Source organism: Carassius auratus, chromosome 2 (genome assembly GCF_003368295.1).
Source record: "Carassius auratus strain Wakin chromosome 2, ASM336829v1, whole genome shotgun sequence".
Classification (NCBI taxonomy): domain Eukaryota; kingdom Metazoa; phylum Chordata; class Actinopteri; order Cypriniformes; family Cyprinidae; genus Carassius; species Carassius auratus.
The window spans coordinates 29,851,191-29,871,788 of record NC_039244.1 but is presented as its reverse complement, the minus strand read 5'-3'; the positions used below and the strand labels follow the sequence as shown (position 1 = coordinate 29,871,788).

Here is a 20,598-nt window from a genome sequence, read left to right as displayed (position 1 = left end):
GTTGATTTTGCTTGTGTGCTTTGGATCACCTAACCTTTCTGTCCTGACATTCCTTTGTAAAATCCCTTGATGAATCATTTTTTCCCCCTGCTTGCACAACAAAGCTCTTGACCAGCAAAGAAGCCCTAAACCATATTGCTCCTTCCAGCATACTTCATAACTTGGAAGAGGTTTTGGTGTTGGTGCTCCTTTTTCTTAAAAAAAAATAAAATAAAAAATAACGTGTGCATTCTCAATAATGTTCAGAAACGGCCTTTGCTTTTGGGTCCTTCTTGCTCTTTTATATATATATATATATATATATATATATATATATATATATATATATATATATATATATATATATATATATATATATATATACTGTATATCTATAAAAGCATATGCTTTATGCAGTTCTATTGTTTTTAACTGAAAAGAATAAACAGGTAGCATGACTAAAATTAATTGTAAAATGTAATTGTAAGATGTAATATACTTAAGCTTAGGATGCTTTTTGGAAACAAGGTTCAGAATGTTCTTGCAACCATAAAGCAATGAGCTATGCATTTTATAATGCATAAAAAAAAGAGTGTAGTACTGTATGTTTTAAATTTTGTGGAATTCTGCAGATTGTCCTTCACAATCAGTGAAGAAAAGCAGCTGCAAGTAAAATACCATAGATTACATGTTTTTTTTTCTTTATAGGTACGTTCCGCAGCCAGAAAGCGATGGCACCGCTGGCAAGACAAACACTCGCTGCGAGTCAGAGTGGCGAGAGCCATGTCCATCCCCACCTCCCCGACCCGCATCAGCTTTCACAGCATCAAGCAGACCACAGCCGTCTGACCTTTACGCTATAGCATTTCCTCTTTTATAATTCAGCCACATAGTTGGACTGCAAGTGGCACGACAGACCAAGTGATTGTTTTTGGCTTTTTATGGTCAGGAGTGTGACATCTGACAAGCAGTGAATTTAATTTATATCTCTTGTTTAATTTTGATAATGGACCCTGAATGGAAGGGTTTTAACTGAACTGATTAAATGTTTATTTTTACTCAATAGTTGCAACAATCCAGAATATCACCCCTTCCGTCTATCTATCTGTCAGCATTTTTTTAAAAGTTGCCAGCATTTTGATAATTTAACAGAAATGTCATGGTCCCTGGAATATTTTGTTATATGGATATCTGAACATGCAATATGTCAAACGATATAACAGAGCCTTTTTTTTTTTTAAATGCTGAGCTTCATGCATTCTTGTTTTATCTACACCTGTACTGTATGTGGGCAAGTTTTATTTAAAAAAAAAAAAAGCAAAACATTTTGACCAAAACGTTTTTGTTGTTGTTGTTAATTCCACGTTTGGATTGGATTCAGAACGATGATCAAGATGCTGTAGTCCATCAACAGCAATGAATCTTCACAGTCTTAAACCACTTCCTCATCATCATTTCATTTGCTAATGTTAGACAGTTTTGATTTATATGCTGCATTATTTCACCTGTGCAATCAATCGCTTGTTCTCTCTGGTACTTCTTCACTGTTTCGATCCAGACATTCAGTATTACTTTGGAAGATATTTAATAGTGTCCAGTAAAAACACAGAAGGCCAGAAAATTACAGTTTTTCTCAGTCACTTTGGTGCATTTCTCAAATCAAAAATGAAATTCTCAAAACTACTTGTACAACCTCCACATCATCTAGTCATTTATACACATCATAAAACCAGTTTCTCATTCTTTTGAACAAGTTGCGATTTGTTTTTGTACATTCATGCAATTGATTGTGCACATTTATCTGTGGTTTCCTACATTATCATTTGCTAAAGTCATGTTGCTCAAAATGTATTATACAGTTTTCTGTGCAATAGTCTTACCCCTTAAAACATCTAATCTTAAATTCATCGTATAGGTCATTAAATGCAAAATGGTTAATCTAGTTGTCACAAACTGCCAAGCACACTTTTTATCTTTATTTTTACACATTATTATTAGACTTTTTGTCAATTTGGCATGAATTGTGCAAGTGAATCTTTACTAATGAAGAGAATGCAGATGATAAACCAATGATAAACCATTTCTCTGAAATAGCTCAAAGGTTCACCTCATGAATCTTCAGCTCGAAAGCTTATACTGTATAGACAGAAGACAAGAAAAGAGTTAAAAATTCTGAAAATTGACTTATTTTTATCTTTGTGCCCATATTTCCTTTTCCTTTTCTATTTCACAAAAACATTGTAAAGGAGTTTTTTGTTCTTTTTGTTCAGACCACTAGTAAAAGTTTAACTGGGAATTCTATCCAGTCTCTTTCAGTCAATATCCCACATACAGTAATGTGTAAATGTATACTTTTGAAATGGATATATGGCATACATAGGCATATGGCATACTGTTCAGTAGTTTACATCAGAACATACATCAGTGATATTGACAACATGACTAAGCGATTTGACTGTCTTATCCGTAAACTATGACACAAGGACTTGTCATTCTGATGGCACTGACATGTTCATTGACACAGATATTTATTTTTGAGACATGAACTAAGGATTTAGCAAGAGACTGGCTTTTGCAGGTAATCCATTGTGTTCTGCTATTTGTACGAGTTGTTTTGAGAAATGCACTTACTGTTTTGCAAATCTCAAGGATGATTCGAGAAATGTACCAAAGCGACTGAGAAAAACTGTAATACACATCATAAAACCAGTTTCTCATTCTTTTGAACAAGTTGCGATTGCTTTTGTACATTCATGCAATTGATTACGCACATTTATCTGCGGTTTCCTACATTATCAGTTGCTAATGTCATGTTGCTCAAAATGTATTATACAGTTTTCTGTGCAATAGTCTTACCCCCCAAAACATCTAGTCTTTAGTTCATCATATAAGTCATTAAATGCAAAATGGTTAATCTAGTTGTCATAAACTGCCAAGCACACTTTTTATTTGTATTTTTACACACTATTATTAGATGTTTTGTCAATTTGGCATGAATTGTGCAAGTGAATCTTGACTAATGAAGAGAATGTAGATGATAAACCAATGATAAACCCTTTCTCTGAAATAGCTCAAAGGTTCATCTTATGAATCTTCAGTTGGAAAGCTTATACTGTATAGACAAAGGACAACACAAGAGTTACAAATTCTGAAAATGGAATTATTTTCATCTTTGTTCCCATATTTCCTTTTCTATATCACAATGGCATTGTAAAATTATTTTTTATTTTTTTGGTCAGACCACTAGTAAAAGTGTAACTGGGAATTCTATCCAGTCTCTTTCAATCAACATCCCACAAACAGTAATGTGTACATGTGTACGTTTGAAATGGATATATGGCATACATAAGCATATGGCATACTGTTCAATACAGTAGTTTACATCAGAACATCCCTCCACTGTTAAATTGACAACATGACTAAGCAATTTGACTGTCTTTTCCGTAAACTATGACACAAGGACTTGTCATTCTGATGGCAGTGATATGTTCATTGACACAGATATTTATTTTTGAGAGATGAACTAAGGATTTTGAGCAAGAGACTGGCTTTTGCAGGTCATCCATTGTGTTTTGATATCTGTACGAGTTGTTTTGAGAAATGCACTTACTGTTTTGCAAATCTCAAGAGTGATTAGAGAAATGTACCAAAGCGACTGAGAAAAACTTTAATAACAGGTCATCAACCTGCCTCACATGCTGTTATTTCAGCAGTGCTCTGTTGCTCTCTCACTGCTCACAGTCAAACAACAAATGGAGCCTTCATACAGCATTCATCATCTAAAGTCAGTGCAAATAGCAGCTCACATCGTTCTTTCAACACTTGCAAGGGCCAGTGCTTTATAGTATGACTTCCATAAGTCCTCTCAGTTTGAAGCTAGACAAACCATTTGAGACCGACACTCTTGTATTAGAGTCAGTCGTTGGTCAAGATTATTACAAATCTATTACAAAACTGATTGATTTGTTTTTCACTTTGCAATTAGAACACTTTAAATATATGTGGCATGAGTCAAATGGAAACATCCTGTGATACTTCTGCACCTTTAAACCTTAAATGTGGTTGTTGTTCACTGCCATCATCTGGACAAGTGCAAGCAGGACATTTTTCTTGTCCAGCCTTGGACTTCTCTACAAAATCAAAACTAGCATACTGGGCCATCCAACATCGTCCTTTCCCAAGTTTGGCTATTTGCAAATAGGCCACCAGATTGTTATCCATAACCACATTAAACCCTGATCCAGTATGGCAAACTTATGTAGGTATGTATGTACAGTATGTACAGTATGTATGTATGTATCTATTTTTGTTTGTTTGTAACACTTCCCAAACTGATGTATATAATTCAAATTCTTTCTCAACATTTCTGTTCAGTTTCTTCCACCTTTGCCTTAGTTTGTTACTGGGCGAGACCTTTAACCAGCTTCATGCTGTTGTAAAAGTTCATTAAACAGTAAGGCTCCATTAGTTAATGTTAGTTCATGTATTATCTAACTTGAACAAACAATGAACATTATATTTATTACAGGATTTATTCATATTTGTTAATGTTAATGAAATACAGTTTTTCACTTTTAGTTCATGGTAATTCACAGTGCAATAACTATTGAATTTAATAATCCATTAGTGCGCAAAGGTGACCTCATATACATCATTCCCCCGAAACTGCTTCCAGTGTACAACAGTGAGTACAAGCTAAATTACAGTGATTATTATGTTTTGAATATGGATATTTTTCTTACAAACTTTTTTTTTTTTTAAACCCTGGAGCCGTGTGAGGCACTTTTTTTTTTTTTAATGGATGTGCTTTTTACTTAACTTCTCTTGGACCAATGCAGTGCAACAGCTGCTGTGTGGCATCAAACAGCTTGAAAGATCAAAGACCATTTTTAATATAACTCTAATAATAATAATAAAGAAGAAAGTCATATACACCTATGACTACAGGTTGAGTAATTCATGGGCTAATTTAAACTTCTGGGTGAGCTAACCCTTTAACCATGGTAACCACAAATTAACCATGGTTTTGCTACACAAACCATAGTTTAACCATGGTATTTATAATAAAACTGTAGTTATACAAATAGCAATCAATCAGAAAAAAATGTTTACTACACTTTTATTGTAATAATTTTATTATTAATTAATTATAATAATACCATAACTAATTTTAGTTAGGGTTTTTATGCATTTTGGCCTTTAATTTACACTACAACAAAATTTTGGGGCCCCGAAAATGCTAACATTTGAAAACAGGTTTTAAAGTGCATGTTTTTGAAAATGATGCCATTATTTTCTGTGTATAAAAATGTGAATGTGTGAAAACTGTGATGTTGTGCACATATGCATTATGTGTTCAGTCTATAGGAATGTGCATAGGCACATAGTGTTTCTTTAATAAACTAATAACTTTAAAAACTTAAAAAAATATATTAAATTCAATAAAAGATTATTTGTATAGCACTTTTTATGATGCAAAACAACTTTACAGAAAATAAAGTTTCTACAATATTTAGTAGTAGCTTATCAGTGGTGACTGTCAGTTTATGTGCATTAAGTATGGAAAAAAAATTTTGGGCAAAAATTAAAGACTTAGACAAACAGACGATGAACACTATTAACAGCAATTATGATATGACGCAATCCCACTTACCGTATTTTCCGGACTATAAGTAGCACTTTTTTTCATAGTTTGACTGGTCCTGCGACTTATAGTCAGGATCGACTTATTTATCAAAATTAATTTGACATGAACCAAGAGAAAACATTACCGTCTCCAGCCACGAGAGGGCACTCTATGCTGCTCAGCGCCCTCTGGCGGCTGGAGACGGTAATGTTTTCTCTTGGTTCTTGGTTCTAAATAAATGCGACTTATAGTCCAGTGCGACTTATATATGTTTTTTTCCTCATCATGACGTATTTTTGGACTGATGCGACTTATACTCAGGTGCGACTTATAGTCCGAAAAATACGGTTTAGCAAAATTTGGTAGTTCTGTATGTTGTTTCAGGGTTAGATCATCTGAGGTCCTCTGAGATGTTAAAAAATAGCATCGCCATCTACTGACCTGTCATGAATAATACAGTGTTTTTAGTCGATTTTGCCGATCCCTGAGAAAGATGATAATTTTGTAATCTGTCTGTCTGTCCGTCATCTTCAAATAAATTTAATTTGATTTAATTTTTTTTAACTTTAATTTGCATGAAACGTGGTACCTATCACCTGTGGACCCTCATGACAAACATCATCAATCAAATGGTCAGGCATCGCCAGTTTTTGTATATTGAATTATAACTGCAATTGACTTAACACAATGTTCAAACTTAACAATACTGGATACAATGCTGACCCGTTATTCAGAAGACATACAGCAAATTGTGTCAAATTCCAGCCTTAGGGAGCTATAACTGAAAATGCTTGTAACAAATGGGAATGTTAGATAAAGGCCAGAATACTTATGTTCTCCCCCAGAGGGAGCCACAAGATAACAAATCCCTTTAGGCCTCTATGTTTAAAATCTGTTTAAATGGTTTAATACATTGACTTGCAGTAAATAAATGAATCTAGTTTTAGTTTATAAAGTGTAATCGTTTAAATAAATAAATAAATAAAAATAAAAAATTTAATCTGTTATCTATGAATTATGTAGATTATAGAAGGGTTTCTCTTATAGAAGAATTTTTCTCCTGTATATTTGCCAAAGACAATACATTTTGTATATCATTTCATTTTAAATTAATTTTGTATTTCAGAATGTTTTATTACCATATTTTATATTTGTTTGCTTATGTTTGCTTTTTAACATACTTTGTATATAATGTATTTTCTGTAATTTAATGAAAAAACCCAGATGCCTTAAATTGTAAAAGTATGAGGATGTAAACAATGTACATAACTGGGTTATTGTTTTAATATAAAACATTGCAGAAAAAAGTCTCTCGTCTCTTGACACTTAATTCATGTAGTGATTAGCCAACATTAGTTGCTGATTACATCAGACTGATGTCTGATTTTAAATATAAAAAAGTAATTTTTTTAAGAAACATTTCTGAAAAGCGTATGTCTACAGTGTATATCTGACCTCAAGGAGGGTTAAATCCTGATTTAAATACTTGGTTTTGATTAAGTCAGGTTTATTATTATTGTCTTTACACGTTGTGGTCTTTGGGAATCTAAACATAAAGAAAATCACACGTAATACTGCAAACTCAATTCGTCATAGCAGAAAATGATCTTAACTCATCCATCAAATCCCATTTTCCCAATGTCACATTTCATTTTTACACTTTTTTACTACAGAGTTTACCAATGCATATTACACCCCTTAATATAAAGTACTAGCAAAGTGGTGAGTATCAACAGGGATATTGATGTAGGTTTGTAAAAATATGTTAAATAAAGTGAATGAGAACATCACATCCAGATACTGATGTATCTTGGGAGGACGAGTGTCAAGTTAAATAATTTATACGCTGACTGAGGTTTTTTTTTGCAAGAAAGGAAATGGAGCATCAATTCATTGTTCAACCACCTTTTCTGTTCTGTAACAATATGTGCTTTAAGACATATTTGGAAAGTCAAGAACCTAAGATTATTAGATATTTCTGGTTGGCAAAATTTTGAACTTAAGGGGAACTGACTTCATACTCTACAGCTACTATTGTCATTGCAAAAATTTTCAGATAATGTAAGTGCAGAGAAAAAGAGATATAGGGACCACTTGGTTTGATATTTTGTTATCTAATGCAGTAGCAGGAGATCCATCCATGACTATAGACAGCATTTACTGACGGTGTGTAAGCAGTATAAGCTGGAGTTTGAAGCTATTTTAGTAGCAGAGGGACTGGAGAATGACTCATCCCCAGTGACCCAAACATACTGCAAAAGCCTAACCGGCATGGATTAAAAACTCTATAGGATTAAATGAGACAGTTCAGCCGAGACCAGACAGAAGAGCAGAGCATTAGCTCAATGACATTAATGACATCTGGGTACAGTTTTATCGATATGACAGACTTAGACTCATATATAATTAAAATGTGTTGGTCAAATCCCTAATGTCCGTCTAAGAACATGATAGCAATAAGATTGCATTTAAAAGGTCAAATTTACAGTAAAATACCGGCAGCTGCGGTTGCCAGAACCTCATCATAAAAAATAAAAAAACATGGCACAAAATTTTAGGTTTTACATACTTAACTTATTTCATTAAATTATGCAATGTTAATATACCAAACTACAAAATAACTAATATCTGTTTTGAACCATTGTTCAAAATAGGTGGTGATGAGAAAGTTGCATGAAGCAACAAAGCTCATCACAAACAGCTTTTCCACAAGCTGAGGATGAAAATAATTATAGCCTATATACAGTAAAAAGCGCACACAGTGTCTTTCACACTAATACTTAACACCATCATGGCAGCACAAATGATACTGGAATAAGACAATAAACATTCATTTAATATAATTAGATATAAGATAAAACTCGACTGAAAACAACTCAGAAGAAAAACTAAGAAAAAACATTTAAAAAATGTCATGCAGGGAATTCTGGGAATGTTAATTTACAATTTCTCACTGTAAGTTATATAATGACTTTTTCTTTTTCACTTCTAAAAAACATTTTTTTTTTTTTACAAAACGTATTTCACCATGAAATGGCATTAAATTAATTACAGTTATTCACTGTATATAGTATGGAAACTTATCATTAAACTATTAACAGGTTTTTGCTGTAACATTTTTAAAGTCCTGTACCGTTAGAATCTCGATTATTTGTTTACAGTGAACCTCTGGATATGTCTTTTGGTATTTTTTACTCATTTATATGTCATTCTTTACACCAGCAAACAGACAGATAATGTCTCTAATCGAATCACCTGTGGCCCTTCAACTTATTCACATCCCGACAATTGGTTAGATTTAGTGTCAAAACTGTCATGATGCATCTTGGCGAGTTACAGCAATATGAACATGAAATACAGAAATATGACATTTTATGTGAAATAATCATTTAATTTTGAATAATTTTGTTCTAATTGCAGCATAGACAATGCAGTGTCAGGTCATTCTATAATTGAGTGTACATTTCATATCCATTTGTGATAATTATATTTTTTCTAACCTTTTTTCAGAATATATGCTATAACCATTGTTTGAAATTGTCTTTATGTCCATAAATATATATATATTTTTAATCAATGGCAGGATAGAGGACGGGAAGCAAAATGCAAGTAACGATTTATTATGAATGACAATCAATGAGAAAAGCTTCAGTTGACAGCAGGTGGAGCAGGGACCTCGCTGGCAGCACAGGATGGGTGAGATGGTGTATTGAGTGCGTTGGTGAGGGATGATGAAAGGTTTAGGTTATGACGACGTAATCCACAGAACACAGAACCGGAACGAACCCACGAGAAAGAAGTGGGGGGCAAGTGGATTAATCAGAGAATGAAACACGGTCTTTGATACATGAAAGGCGGGATGAATTCTCCTGTACGCTGGAGGAAGTTTAAGGTGGACTGCCACCAGACTAATGATCTTGGTGACAGTGAACGGGCCAATGAACTTGGGAGCAAGCTTATTGGAAACGGAAAGGAGAGCAATGTTCTTGGTAGAAAGGCACACTTTTTGACCAATGACATATACGGGAGGCTTAGACCGGTGGCGATCGGCTTTAGCCTTGGTGCGCGCCCCCACTTGGAGTAGAGTATCGCGGGCTCTAGTCCATGTGTGGTGACACCTCTGGACAAAAGGCATGAACGGAGTGGACTTCGGATTCCAGACTGAGAAAAATTGGTGGCTGGTATCCTAAACAACACTCGAATGGAGATAGGCCTGTCGCTGATACTGGTAACATATTGTGGGCGTACTACACTATTGATAGTTGTTGGCTCCAGATGTTGCAACACCCTTTCCAAATCTTGGTTGGCTCTCTCGGTTTGACCATTGCTCTGGGGATGAAACCCTGAGGACAGACTCACAGTCGCTCCCAGCTATCTACAAAATTCTCACAAAAATGTTGACACAAACTGGGGTCACTTGTTTTTTTTTTATATAAATATAAAAGTTTGAGGTTAACCCGATCAAGAAAATAACATCTGCTTGGCCAGACAAGGGCTGCCATTGAAATTATGAGTCAAAACGGTAAATTGTCAACTGTGTTACCTGAAATGCCATTCAGTTTGTCCACAACAGTTGAAAAACTCACCGTCAGCAAAAACATATTTTTCTTTGTAGTGTCAAAATGATATTTAATGGTTAAGCTTGGGAACTAACAGATAAAATATATCAACTGAAACAAATAGTTGTTTTACTGAGAAAGCATTTTGTTTTTACACATTTTTCCTATTGTGAAAAATGTTCCATAAATTATAGAATGCTGCCATCTCTCATACATGTCAAATATGAAATGTCACTGATAAACACAATGTGGTTTGATATTCTCCACATCACTGAGTTCTGTTTTTTACGTGTTGTTGTTTTTTTCTCATTCACCTCTTTCTCTGACAAAAGAGCATTTATTCACTGCAATCCTGATATCCTAAAAATATCAAAAGCAGAGAATTTAAAACTGTGGCATATATCTTTGCTGCTAATAATCCCCATTTGCTATTCACACTGCAGGCCTCAGATACAAAGTCCACAAGCATCACCACATTGCATTATCTGCATGACAAGTTACAAATCCAGGCCTTTGTTCATTTAAAAGCACGTTTATATTCCATATTAAACTGGCTATCACCCTAATGACCGAACCGTGTAGGACACTTTCATGCGCTTTGAACCTGACGTGATGACTTTAAGTGAAAATGCCAGGGCTCTTGATCACAGGAGACCCGCCTGAGGTCTGAGATAATGGAAACTAAGCTGTGAAATTGCAGGAATGAACCATAAGGACGGCACACTTTTGTTTGATGCAGCATGGCTTTCATTCAATTATCAAATGCATATTAAGTACATATACATTTTAATGTTTGTCACTGTTTGTGAAAACACATTAGTAGTCCTTTCCAGAGCATCTTGGCAGTGGATTATGTAAAATCTCAGGTGTTGAGAACGTCAGGCACTCATTGCTTGAACCCAGACCCATTTCTGATGTAAACATGAATGCATGCATGATAAGATATGAACATGGGGAAATTTATTTGAAGGCCATTTAACATAATTGCTTTAATACTGGGAAAATATCATCATTTTGTAATATCTTGACCATACGTTTTACATTTGAAACAATTTGAAGTTCTGAATACTACAGAACCATACAATGATGTCTTGTAATGTGGTAAACTAAGGGTTACAATTTTAGAATTTTAATTAAATTTTTGCAATATTTTGCAATGATGATTTATAAAGCCAGTAATTTGTTAGGCACTCCTGTGAGTCTCTAGTTTGTGTGAAATGCATGTCTGCCATCTAGTGGCTACATTTGAGAATAGTACAGTGTTCACCGTTCACTCACTATTGAGGGTGCAAGAGAGCACTGTTCATTCTTTGTTCTATGATAAAAGTGTATGCATTAAAACAACAGTATCAAACATAATATCTGACAATAAACTTACAAAAAGTTTGACTATTTTTGATTTCAATTATTTTTCCATTTGTACGTATAGAAATTTATCCAACGTGTATTCCATATGTTTTGTGATCATCAATTTGATCTATTTTAGAGAATATTTTTGAGGGTTTTTGTAAGATTTTTCAAAAACATTATTGTAAACTATTTTTAAATTGGTCAGGTAAAGCTGACTATTTAAAATCTGATGTAAGAGAGGTCGAGATGGAGCTTTGATGAAGTCGAGAGTTGAAATAGAATATGATTTTATAAATAGAATATGATTTGTGTCAATGTTTTGAACAATGTTTAGCTTCATAAACACAAATGTTAATTATTTGAGTGATGACGATGAATTAATGTATCATTTGTACAGAAGACATTTTTTTTTTTTTGGTCAAAAGTATTTTGTATTGAATTGAATTATTTCTCAATTATAAAACTTTCTGTACGATGTGATGGTAAAATAACAATGATTGAAAAGTTAAAACTTAAAAGCTAAAAATCTCTCTCTCTAGTTAGGCCTATATCAAACTCTTCCAATATATCCTTCTTGTTCTTCTTTTTCTAACCTCAATTTAAAGTGTATGACATCAGGGGCAGGATAATGGAACACCTCCGTTGCTTCACCACTTGTCAGATTGTGGGAGACAGGATTCCTCTTGTTAATACAAGTTAATACAAGGGTGCTAAATCAAGGGTTGATGTGAACTCCTCTGCTACAGAAAATGAGAACATCACCACTGGGCCCAGCACATGGGACGATCCTGATTGAAAACTCCATAGACTGAGGAGTGAGAAGAAGAAGAAGAAGAAGAAAAAAAAAACAATTCAGAAGCTGGATTATGATTTGCCTTGTGCTTTTACTGAAACCTTGTGCTGATTCTTTCCTGACCTTCTGTTAGAGAGTATAACATCTATCTATCTATCTATCTATCTATCTATCTATCTATCTATCTATCTATCTATCTATCTATCTATCTATCTATCTATCTATCTATCTATCTATCTATCTATCTATCTATCTATCTATCTATCTATCTATCCACCATTTCTCCTATGCCCCATGACACAAATTAGGGGAGTATCTTCCTTTAAACTGTAAACAATCAGTGAAAGGTTTTATAATAAACATTTAGAAAATTGGTTACAGTAAGGTGCCATTTTTCACCCTTCAACAATCAAAACCTTTTTTAATAGTTTTAACAGTTATTGTTGATGATTTATAATGTTTTGTAGTGGTATTTGTAATGGAAACCATTAGAGTTTCTCTTTTGAATTATTATTATTATTATAGTAAGGCAATTACGTTCAACAGCCATGAATAAAACATCTGATTATTTTCACAGAAATATTACAGACATGTTAAATATGACAAGTAATATATTATGTAACATGCATTGAAATTGAGAGAGCAGACCTCAGATGGGCAGTATACAGTATGTTGTCTTTTTTCATACAGTTACATCTTAATACAAAGAAAGACTAATCAGAGGAAAAGAATGCAGCAGACTGAAAAGAGCTCTTCCATAAATAGTTTTCCAAGAATAGTGAAGTGAAAGGATTCAGAGAGACGAGGCTGTTAAAACCAAGCGTGACATTTATTACACTTTTTTGTTGTTGTTGTTTTTGTATTGACAGACAGGTATGATGTAGGATGGAGTCATTTAGGCGTAACAGACTGAGGACAAACACAAAAAGCAACGTTTGAGAGATAGTTGGAGACAGTGGAGCAATGGCAGGAAACACCTGTGTGAGTTTTAATTAAAAAAGACAACGATTAAATAAAATCAACATTATGTTGTATCCTCAACTGAAGTGTCTTGATCATCTGAAGAAGAGGAAAATAAAATCCATTAAAAAATATCAATCAACACTAATAATAATCTTCAGTGCACATGCATTAAAATGATAATCAAAGTGCTTTATACAGTGAAATCATTTGAATTAAACACCTAGTTATGAATGCACACCAAAACAACATAACAAAACATAAATAAATGAATAGATCAATCAATAAATAATGATGCATTGAAGACAAAGTGGAAAAGGCCTGGTTTGTCTCACCCATTCAGCCAGCCATGATGTGTTTTACAAAAGCTGTGGGAGGAAAATAAAAGTTCTAAATCAATATTCTGTGCTAATGCATATTTAGTTTAAACCAATTTTCTGATTTAAACTGTCAACTCTTTTCATTTTGTAAGGGAAAAAGTTTTGACACATCCAAAGTCAAAATTGTACTTGTTGAGATATTGTCATCTAGAAGTTAAGAGATAATTGCTTTTTTATGAGAGATAAATTATTTGGTTCTCATTGTCACTTGTTACTATGTTATCAGCTGTTGATGACAGATATAGATTTTTAAGGTAGCACATATTACTGGCCATGCTGACATTGAATAAAACAGCTGAACAGCAGGCGATGGAAAGTGTGTGCAAACCCACCTTCATAGTTTATACAGCCGTTTGCATCCTCCTGCCCAGCCATCAGCTGCTCAACCTCATCTTCCTTCATCTTCTCACCTACAGAGAAGACACGAGCACACATTCCCAACAGAGATTCACAGTGCTCTATGAAAGAATATTAAACTCATTTAGAATTGTTATTTTAGATGTTGAAGCTTACCCAGGGTAGCGAGGACGTGTCTGAGTTCAGCACCCATCACTGTCCCATTGCCCTCTTTGTCAAACACTCTCAGGCCCTCAACGAAGTCTTCAAAGGTGCCGCGGTCTTTGGCCTTGCAGATGTGTTGATGCAAGGGCAAGAACTGTTCAAAATCCAGCATCTTCACTTGCATTTCTGCCAACAACATAAGCAAGATGAATCTGTGTGGAATGATCGATCTACACAGTTTGAGAGTGGCCAGTTTGTGGATATCTGAGGGACGGATTCTCTCAGGTTCAGGGTCTCACCTTCAGCTTTGGGTTTGCCTAAGACGTGCATAACTTCAGCGTTGGTGGGGTTCTGACCCAAAGCCCGGATCAGATCACCACACTGAGCATAGGTGATTTTCATCTCGTTGGTCGGCGTCCTGTCAAACAGTTGGAACGCATCCTTGAAATCTGCAGAAAAGAAGACAGTCGGACTTGAGCTTCTCACACTCCAACAGACATAAACCCTCTACGCTGCCAATGGTTTAGGTCTTGAAGTCTCTGTTAGATCTCTGTCCTGGCAATGTGTTGTTGAGTTTTTATTCTATCCCATTACCTCACTTTTTCACCATATGAATGATAACAGTCACCTCAGATAACAGATCACTTTTCGTTGTAATGATATATTTATTTATCATGACAAGTGCCATGCAAATGAATGTACATTGAATTGAAAGAGAGAGAGAGATTGTGGCTATCAAAGTGAAATAGTTTGCATTGATTTGTTTGCATGAAAAATACCGGTTGCACTTTATTTTACAGTACGTTAATTTACATGTACTTACAGTGTACTTACCTAAGAAAGTTCTGGTAATAGAAGGTAATTACATGGAGTAGTAGGGTAAGGTTCAGTGTTAGTACCTAGTTATTACATAGTTATTGTAATTACTCTAATAAGTACAAAGTGTGTACATAAGGAACAGGACTGTAAAATAAAGTGCTACCAAAATATCTATGGGGAAAAATCCATTTATCTAAAAACAAGTGGCAAAATCATAAGGTTCTGTTTTGAGAGAATACGTATTTCTCAATGTTTTTCCCCTGTGATCAAGCACAAACCTAAAATTGTCAAATAAATAAAATGCATCTTGTTTTAAGAATTTTTTTAATTGTATTTTTTAATGTAAATTACATATAATAACAACACAAAAAATATCTGATTTGCGGGGAATGCAAGCAATGGCAGTTTAATTTAGGATTTAATTAAGGTTTTCTCTAAATGTACTTTTCAAGCATGAGTAATATTGAAATGCAAACAGAAAATCTGGCTTACCCTCAATCTGCTCAGCGGTGAATTCAATCTGCCAAGAGGAAAAAAAAAAAATATTACACAGAAATTTGAAGTCTAATAAATGACATACATGACTATAATGAGATTCCATGTGATTATGAATGTTTAGGTGCTATTTGTCCTTCAGGGTGCGACCCGTCCTCCGGACACACACGCAGCTGTCAATGTCTACACACTCACACTCACCAGGCTCTGGTTACTCAAATTCAATCCTGTTTGTCCTGTGACTCATTGTCCTAAAGAATTTATGAGCAACCTTGAGCCAGAGGGTGTGTGTGGCCCTGCGGGTGTACACCCGATACCCCTTTTGTCATTACAGCACAAACTATTACCATTCAGGGTTAGCAGGCTCAGACAGTGATTGAAGGATACAAATGCATGACACTGACAATTTTGTCCATATAAGTGAAGAGATACTGATTCGTAAATGCATATTGCCCAATGAAACATCACAAAAACAATGCCACTGGATGCAGCAAATTATAGTTACTGTAATTGATGATTCTCAGTAATCAGAGCTCATTAGAAATACTGCATCTCTTCTAGTTGAATGGCATGCTTGCTTTATGTCTTCAACAAAATCTGTAGAAATTGAGAATCTGCGATGGTATCATAATTAACAATACCATAGCGTTTGGGTGGTCCATTCTGGAGCAGGGTAATCAAAATCACATTGTGTGTGGCCTAAACCTCAATGGTTGGAACATATATTATGGCTTCTCCTAACCCCAAACTTTCAGACTATGGAAATGGGGTGTAGAGTGGAAATGCCAACCACTAAAATGGCTTGTCTGAAATTTAAGCTTTACTGTCAATTTTCCACCCTTACACAAGGAAAGCCAAATATTTCTAGACCCGCACAAAAAAAAAAGAAAAAAAAAAAAGGTCCGGAAAGTGATAGGCCACTGGGTTTTACTGATGATATGCTGTATTTATATGTTTGGAGTTTAAATATGTGGAACTTTTATGAGTTGCTAAAACATTTTGATGTGGGAAAGACAGAATACCGAATTCTCAGACAATAACAAAACAAATACTGACAATTGTTTAGTTCAAGCAAATGGCTTTCTAAATCACTTCTGAGCTCTGCAGATTAAACAAATATGTATGCAGCACACTGCCAAAACAGCAGACTGTGGAAGATAAGAATTTGTAGATGCTCGGCCAATAAATCTGCAGGCTACACCTTCTACATACAGTGATGACTCTGATATAGCTCATGGACATTAATGAAAGCAACAAGAGCATAGCAGTCATCTGTGAGAAGGTAATATTTGTCTTCAGGACATTCAGTAGAGGAACTGATATCAAGATACTCTACATTCTTAAAAACCGAGGTTCTGAAAGACTGTTTTCAATGTGATGCCATAGAACCATTTTTAGCTCCACAAAGAGCAGTGAGCAGTTTTTAGTCTGGAGAACACTTTAATATTCTAAAGAACCTTTTGCAATGAAAAATTTCCAAAGATATTAAAGGTTCTTAAACCAATGATGCCAATAAATAACTTTGTACTCTAGATAGAATAAAACAACCGGATGCCATTCAATTGATAGAGTGCCTTAAAGTCTTTGGTCAGAAGTGGCAGGAATATTAGCACAAATCCATTTTCATGGTCTTTACCATAACTCATAGGGAAACAGAACCCATTGCTCAGTATAAACCAAACGGACGGTAGTTACATACGTACATACATACAGACTTTAGTCAAACAAGACAGCAAATTAATTTTGATAGAAATTAAACTGAACAGTTTTAAGTCTCAAATGTTCACAAAATTTCCTTCTGTTTTTTGGCATCTAAAAGCTGCATATCAATCATAAAACAGTTTGCAGTCTTTTCTTCAGAGTTAGTACCTTGACTTCAGCCGGGTTAAACTCTGGCTCCTTGGGGGGCTCAGGCTCTGGGGGCTTGGGTGCAGCTACTGGTTTGGGCTCTTCCTTCTTCTTGGGGGCCATGGTGATGGTAACGATGCAACACGGAGGGACGGAGACAGCACGGGGTCAGACACGCTCTGGGTGCAGGACTCTGCTTCTGGAGGGCACTTTATCCTCAGTCTGACAGGTATGTCCTGCCCCCTTTTGTCCAAGAAAGGTGCCAAATACAAAGAGGAACGCTGTAAAAGGACATGGCCCATGGCTTCTATTTGAGACACATTGTCCTCTCAGCAGACAACAGACACTCTCGTCTATCTGTACTGGCCAATAGGGGCTAAAGAGTTAATTTAGCTAGAACCTTGGAATTATGAATTTTGGTCATCACCATGAGAGATCCAGGAGGTCACTGCCTGTCATTCAGCGTTGGGCTTGAGTTGTTCATAATGCATGCCACATCTGAATCACCCTGCTGTTCAGAGATAAATTGGAACACAAGGGTGGTATCCCAATTTGTACAATTCATTCAAGTACTAAAATGTTAATGAGGGTCCTCATGTTATAGAATGCAAAGGTATGTTTTTTTTCTTTTTCTCGTTTTTTTTTTCCTTTTCGTTTGATAGATTGATTGAGAAAGTAAACGTCTGTAAACTTTTTATTTAACATTACTTTTTAATAGCGTTGAGGCAAAAATATATTATTTTCATACCTGATATTATTTTCATATTATTTTCATATATACACACACACACACACACACACACACACACATATATATATATATATGTATATATTCTTATATTTATACTATATATATATATATATATATATATATATATATATATACTTTTTTACTTATTAATAATCAATTAGCTAACATTTTTGCCATTTGAATTCATAGGGACTGTTAACAAGGTAGAAAACCATGCATGATGAAAACATTGCACATACTGTATTCTGTACAAAATGTTGCAATTTACAGTAAATGCATCTTCAATGTGGCAACAATGCTCTGCAGAAAATATAGAAATAATGGTAACATTTTACTTAAGCCTTTTAGCAAATGCAACATAAAGGTATTTATAATGTATGTTGTGATGCACAACATTGATAAATGATCCTTGAGCTGTTAGGTGGAGTTAAGGTTTGCATATAAATGTAAACAATAAACATGCAAATATGTCATTTTCAACCAGCCGATAAAAGTACCTCAGCATATAAGCAAAATAATGTTGCTGTTTTTTTTTCTCTTTTTTTTTATTTTTATGAATAATGGCCATTAACTGAACCGTACTATTATTATTATTACTATTATTTTTTATTTTATTTTATTTTTTACAGCCTTAAGTGCTTAGAATAGAAATTGATTTGATTGTACTGATTTTCCACTATATTTGACACTTCTATTAACTAAATATGAAGTTCCCTTCCCAGCCAACCTGCCACAGATGGAAAGAACCGTGTGCTGGTCATGGGTATAAATGGCTCTAGCTTTGCATAACAACACAGGCTGTGTAAAGACTATATCAGGTGATCAGTGCTGAATGCATTTTAAACATGAGACCACAGAAGACAAGCTTGTAACCCATGCAAGATCTGTTTGGAAAGTTATTTTGGCAATGACCTGTTGTTCACTTGGTATGAACCCTGGGAGGAGTGCAGCTGAATTACAATGACAATTGTCATTTGACCCTCTATGAAGTGACCTTCACGTCTAAAAGCAGCTGCTTGGGATCAGCAAACAATTCACAAAGGCAGTAATGCAAAGATAGCGAAAAGGAGCATGCACAGGGAAACTCGGAAGCAATTAGAGTAACCCAAAAAAGAAAAGCAATGCTATTTAGTTCTAATATGTAGTGATGGTTAAGGTGAAACATTCTTTATTAATCAAACTCCCATGAAATGAAGAGAGATCATTATATATAGTCACATACCACAGTATAAAAAGCACATACGAATCAGAGGTCTCAACGTGTCCCATTGTTTAAACTAATGATTCTTCAGATGATCTTCAGTGATCTTATCGCTCACATTTATACAGGGTTGAAATGTTTCAAATGATTACATACAGTACCCCTCTTCAAAAGTTTAACAAAATACATAATAAAGAGAACCATTTTTTTTTTTTTTACCATAGAATGACTATGCTGTTTTTAATTTTATACTGTAATTTTGTAATTTCTTCTTAGTGTGAAGAACATGTCAACATTTGTGAGATTTAGCAAGTTGAAACAGTTTTGAGGTTAATCGATCTAAAATTGTATCTCTGGAAAATAGTGATCTGTGACATTGTGTTATGCTGAATATCTTTTCTTTTAATAACATGTTGGCTGATGCCTCATCATCCTGCACATGCTAAACTTTTCACTATTGAAAAGTATACTATTGCAATTTAAAAGTAAATTCACATTGTTCTTAAAGGGGGCATCTTTCCCCCATTTTACCCTACATAAATTGTACACTATACTGTTGCAAATATATAATTAGAGAGACATTTTATGAATAAAACAGTTATATTTAATTAATATTTAAAACTTGGATTAAATACACTGTTTTGAGTATGTCTATTGATTTGTCAGTTTGTAACAAGATGTATTGCATTTTTATTTTTAAATGAATTCATTTTGACAAATTGATTTTTCTCTCCTAGTCCTTCAGACCACACTGATTGTCATTGGTGCTGCTTGGTGAGGATCTGAAATTAACTTCAGCCAAATAGCACTGCCTCTTAGAACATGTCCTTCAGTGCAGCAATGATCTGCTTGTTCATTTCCCCTGTTAGCTCAAACGTGTGTGTGCAGGTGACCGAGCTTTGATTTCACTTCTTCTTGTCTAAATTTATGTCCATCATGTCCATATGATGTCTCTATTTGTTTCTCTGTTTTGTCACAGGATTTACATCCCGTGGTAACTAGGATTTACACAAGCTCCAGTCTGGATCCAGAACACCTGAGAAGAGATGATGCTGACCCCTCAGAGGACCTCAGATGATGCTAACCCTGAAACAACAAACAGAACTAACAAATATTGCTACGTAATACAGTGTAAAAAAATAAAACTGCTCATTTTCCAGTTTACGAAACATTTTGAGTTTCAAATACTAAAAAATGCCATTATTTTGAAAGTACATAAAAATCCTTGTTAGACCAACAAAATTACCCCAATTGTTTCCCCAACTAGTCTAACACAGTTGTCTGAACAAAGAATTTAATATTGTTAAAATGTTAAGGCTTTGTGAGTTCCCAGCAT

The 20,598-nt window shown here is 34.6% G+C and overlaps 2 protein-coding genes across 2 annotated transcripts in view; one reads left to right on the top strand and one right to left on the bottom strand.

Annotated features, from left to right (window-relative positions):
- Positions 1-1,215, top strand: part of LOC113039904 (corticotropin-releasing factor receptor 2) — an 84,144-nt gene extending 82,929 nt beyond the window's left edge. Inside the window, exon 12 of the mRNA XM_026198071.1 lies at positions 688-1,215. Coding sequence (XP_026053856.1) covers positions 688-828 — 141 coding nt within the window. The 3' untranslated portion in view covers positions 829-1,215. The remainder of the gene's footprint in view (positions 1-687) is intronic.
- Positions 1,216-13,115: 11,900 nt separating this feature from the next.
- Positions 13,116-17,511, bottom strand: LOC113039900 (myosin light chain 1, cardiac muscle-like). Its single transcript, XM_026198057.1, has 7 exons — positions 17,332-17,511; positions 15,460-15,487; positions 14,448-14,597; positions 14,161-14,334; positions 13,980-14,057; positions 13,603-13,635; positions 13,116-13,366 (listed from the first exon to the last, which is right to left on the bottom strand). Exons 1-6 carry the CDS (start codon positions 17,431-17,433, stop codon positions 13,607-13,609), a joined length of 561 nt encoding a protein of 186 aa, XP_026053842.1. The 5' UTR covers positions 17,434-17,511; the 3' UTR covers positions 13,116-13,366; positions 13,603-13,606.
- Between the last annotated feature and the right edge of the window lie 3,087 nt (positions 17,512-20,598).

Coding starts and splice junctions, on each gene's coding strand:
- LOC113039900 (XM_026198057.1), bottom strand. CDS start 17,433: ATGGCCCCCAAGAAGAAGGAAGAGCCCAAACCAGTAGCTGCACCCAAG. Junction 14,058..14,160: donor ACACGTCCTCGCTACCCTGG/GTAAGCTTCAAC, acceptor TCTTCTCTGTAG/GTGAGAAGATGAAGGAAGAT. Junction 13,636..13,979: donor CGGCTGTATAAACTATGAAG/GTGGGTTTGCAC, acceptor TTCCTCCCACAG/CTTTTGTAAAACACATCATG.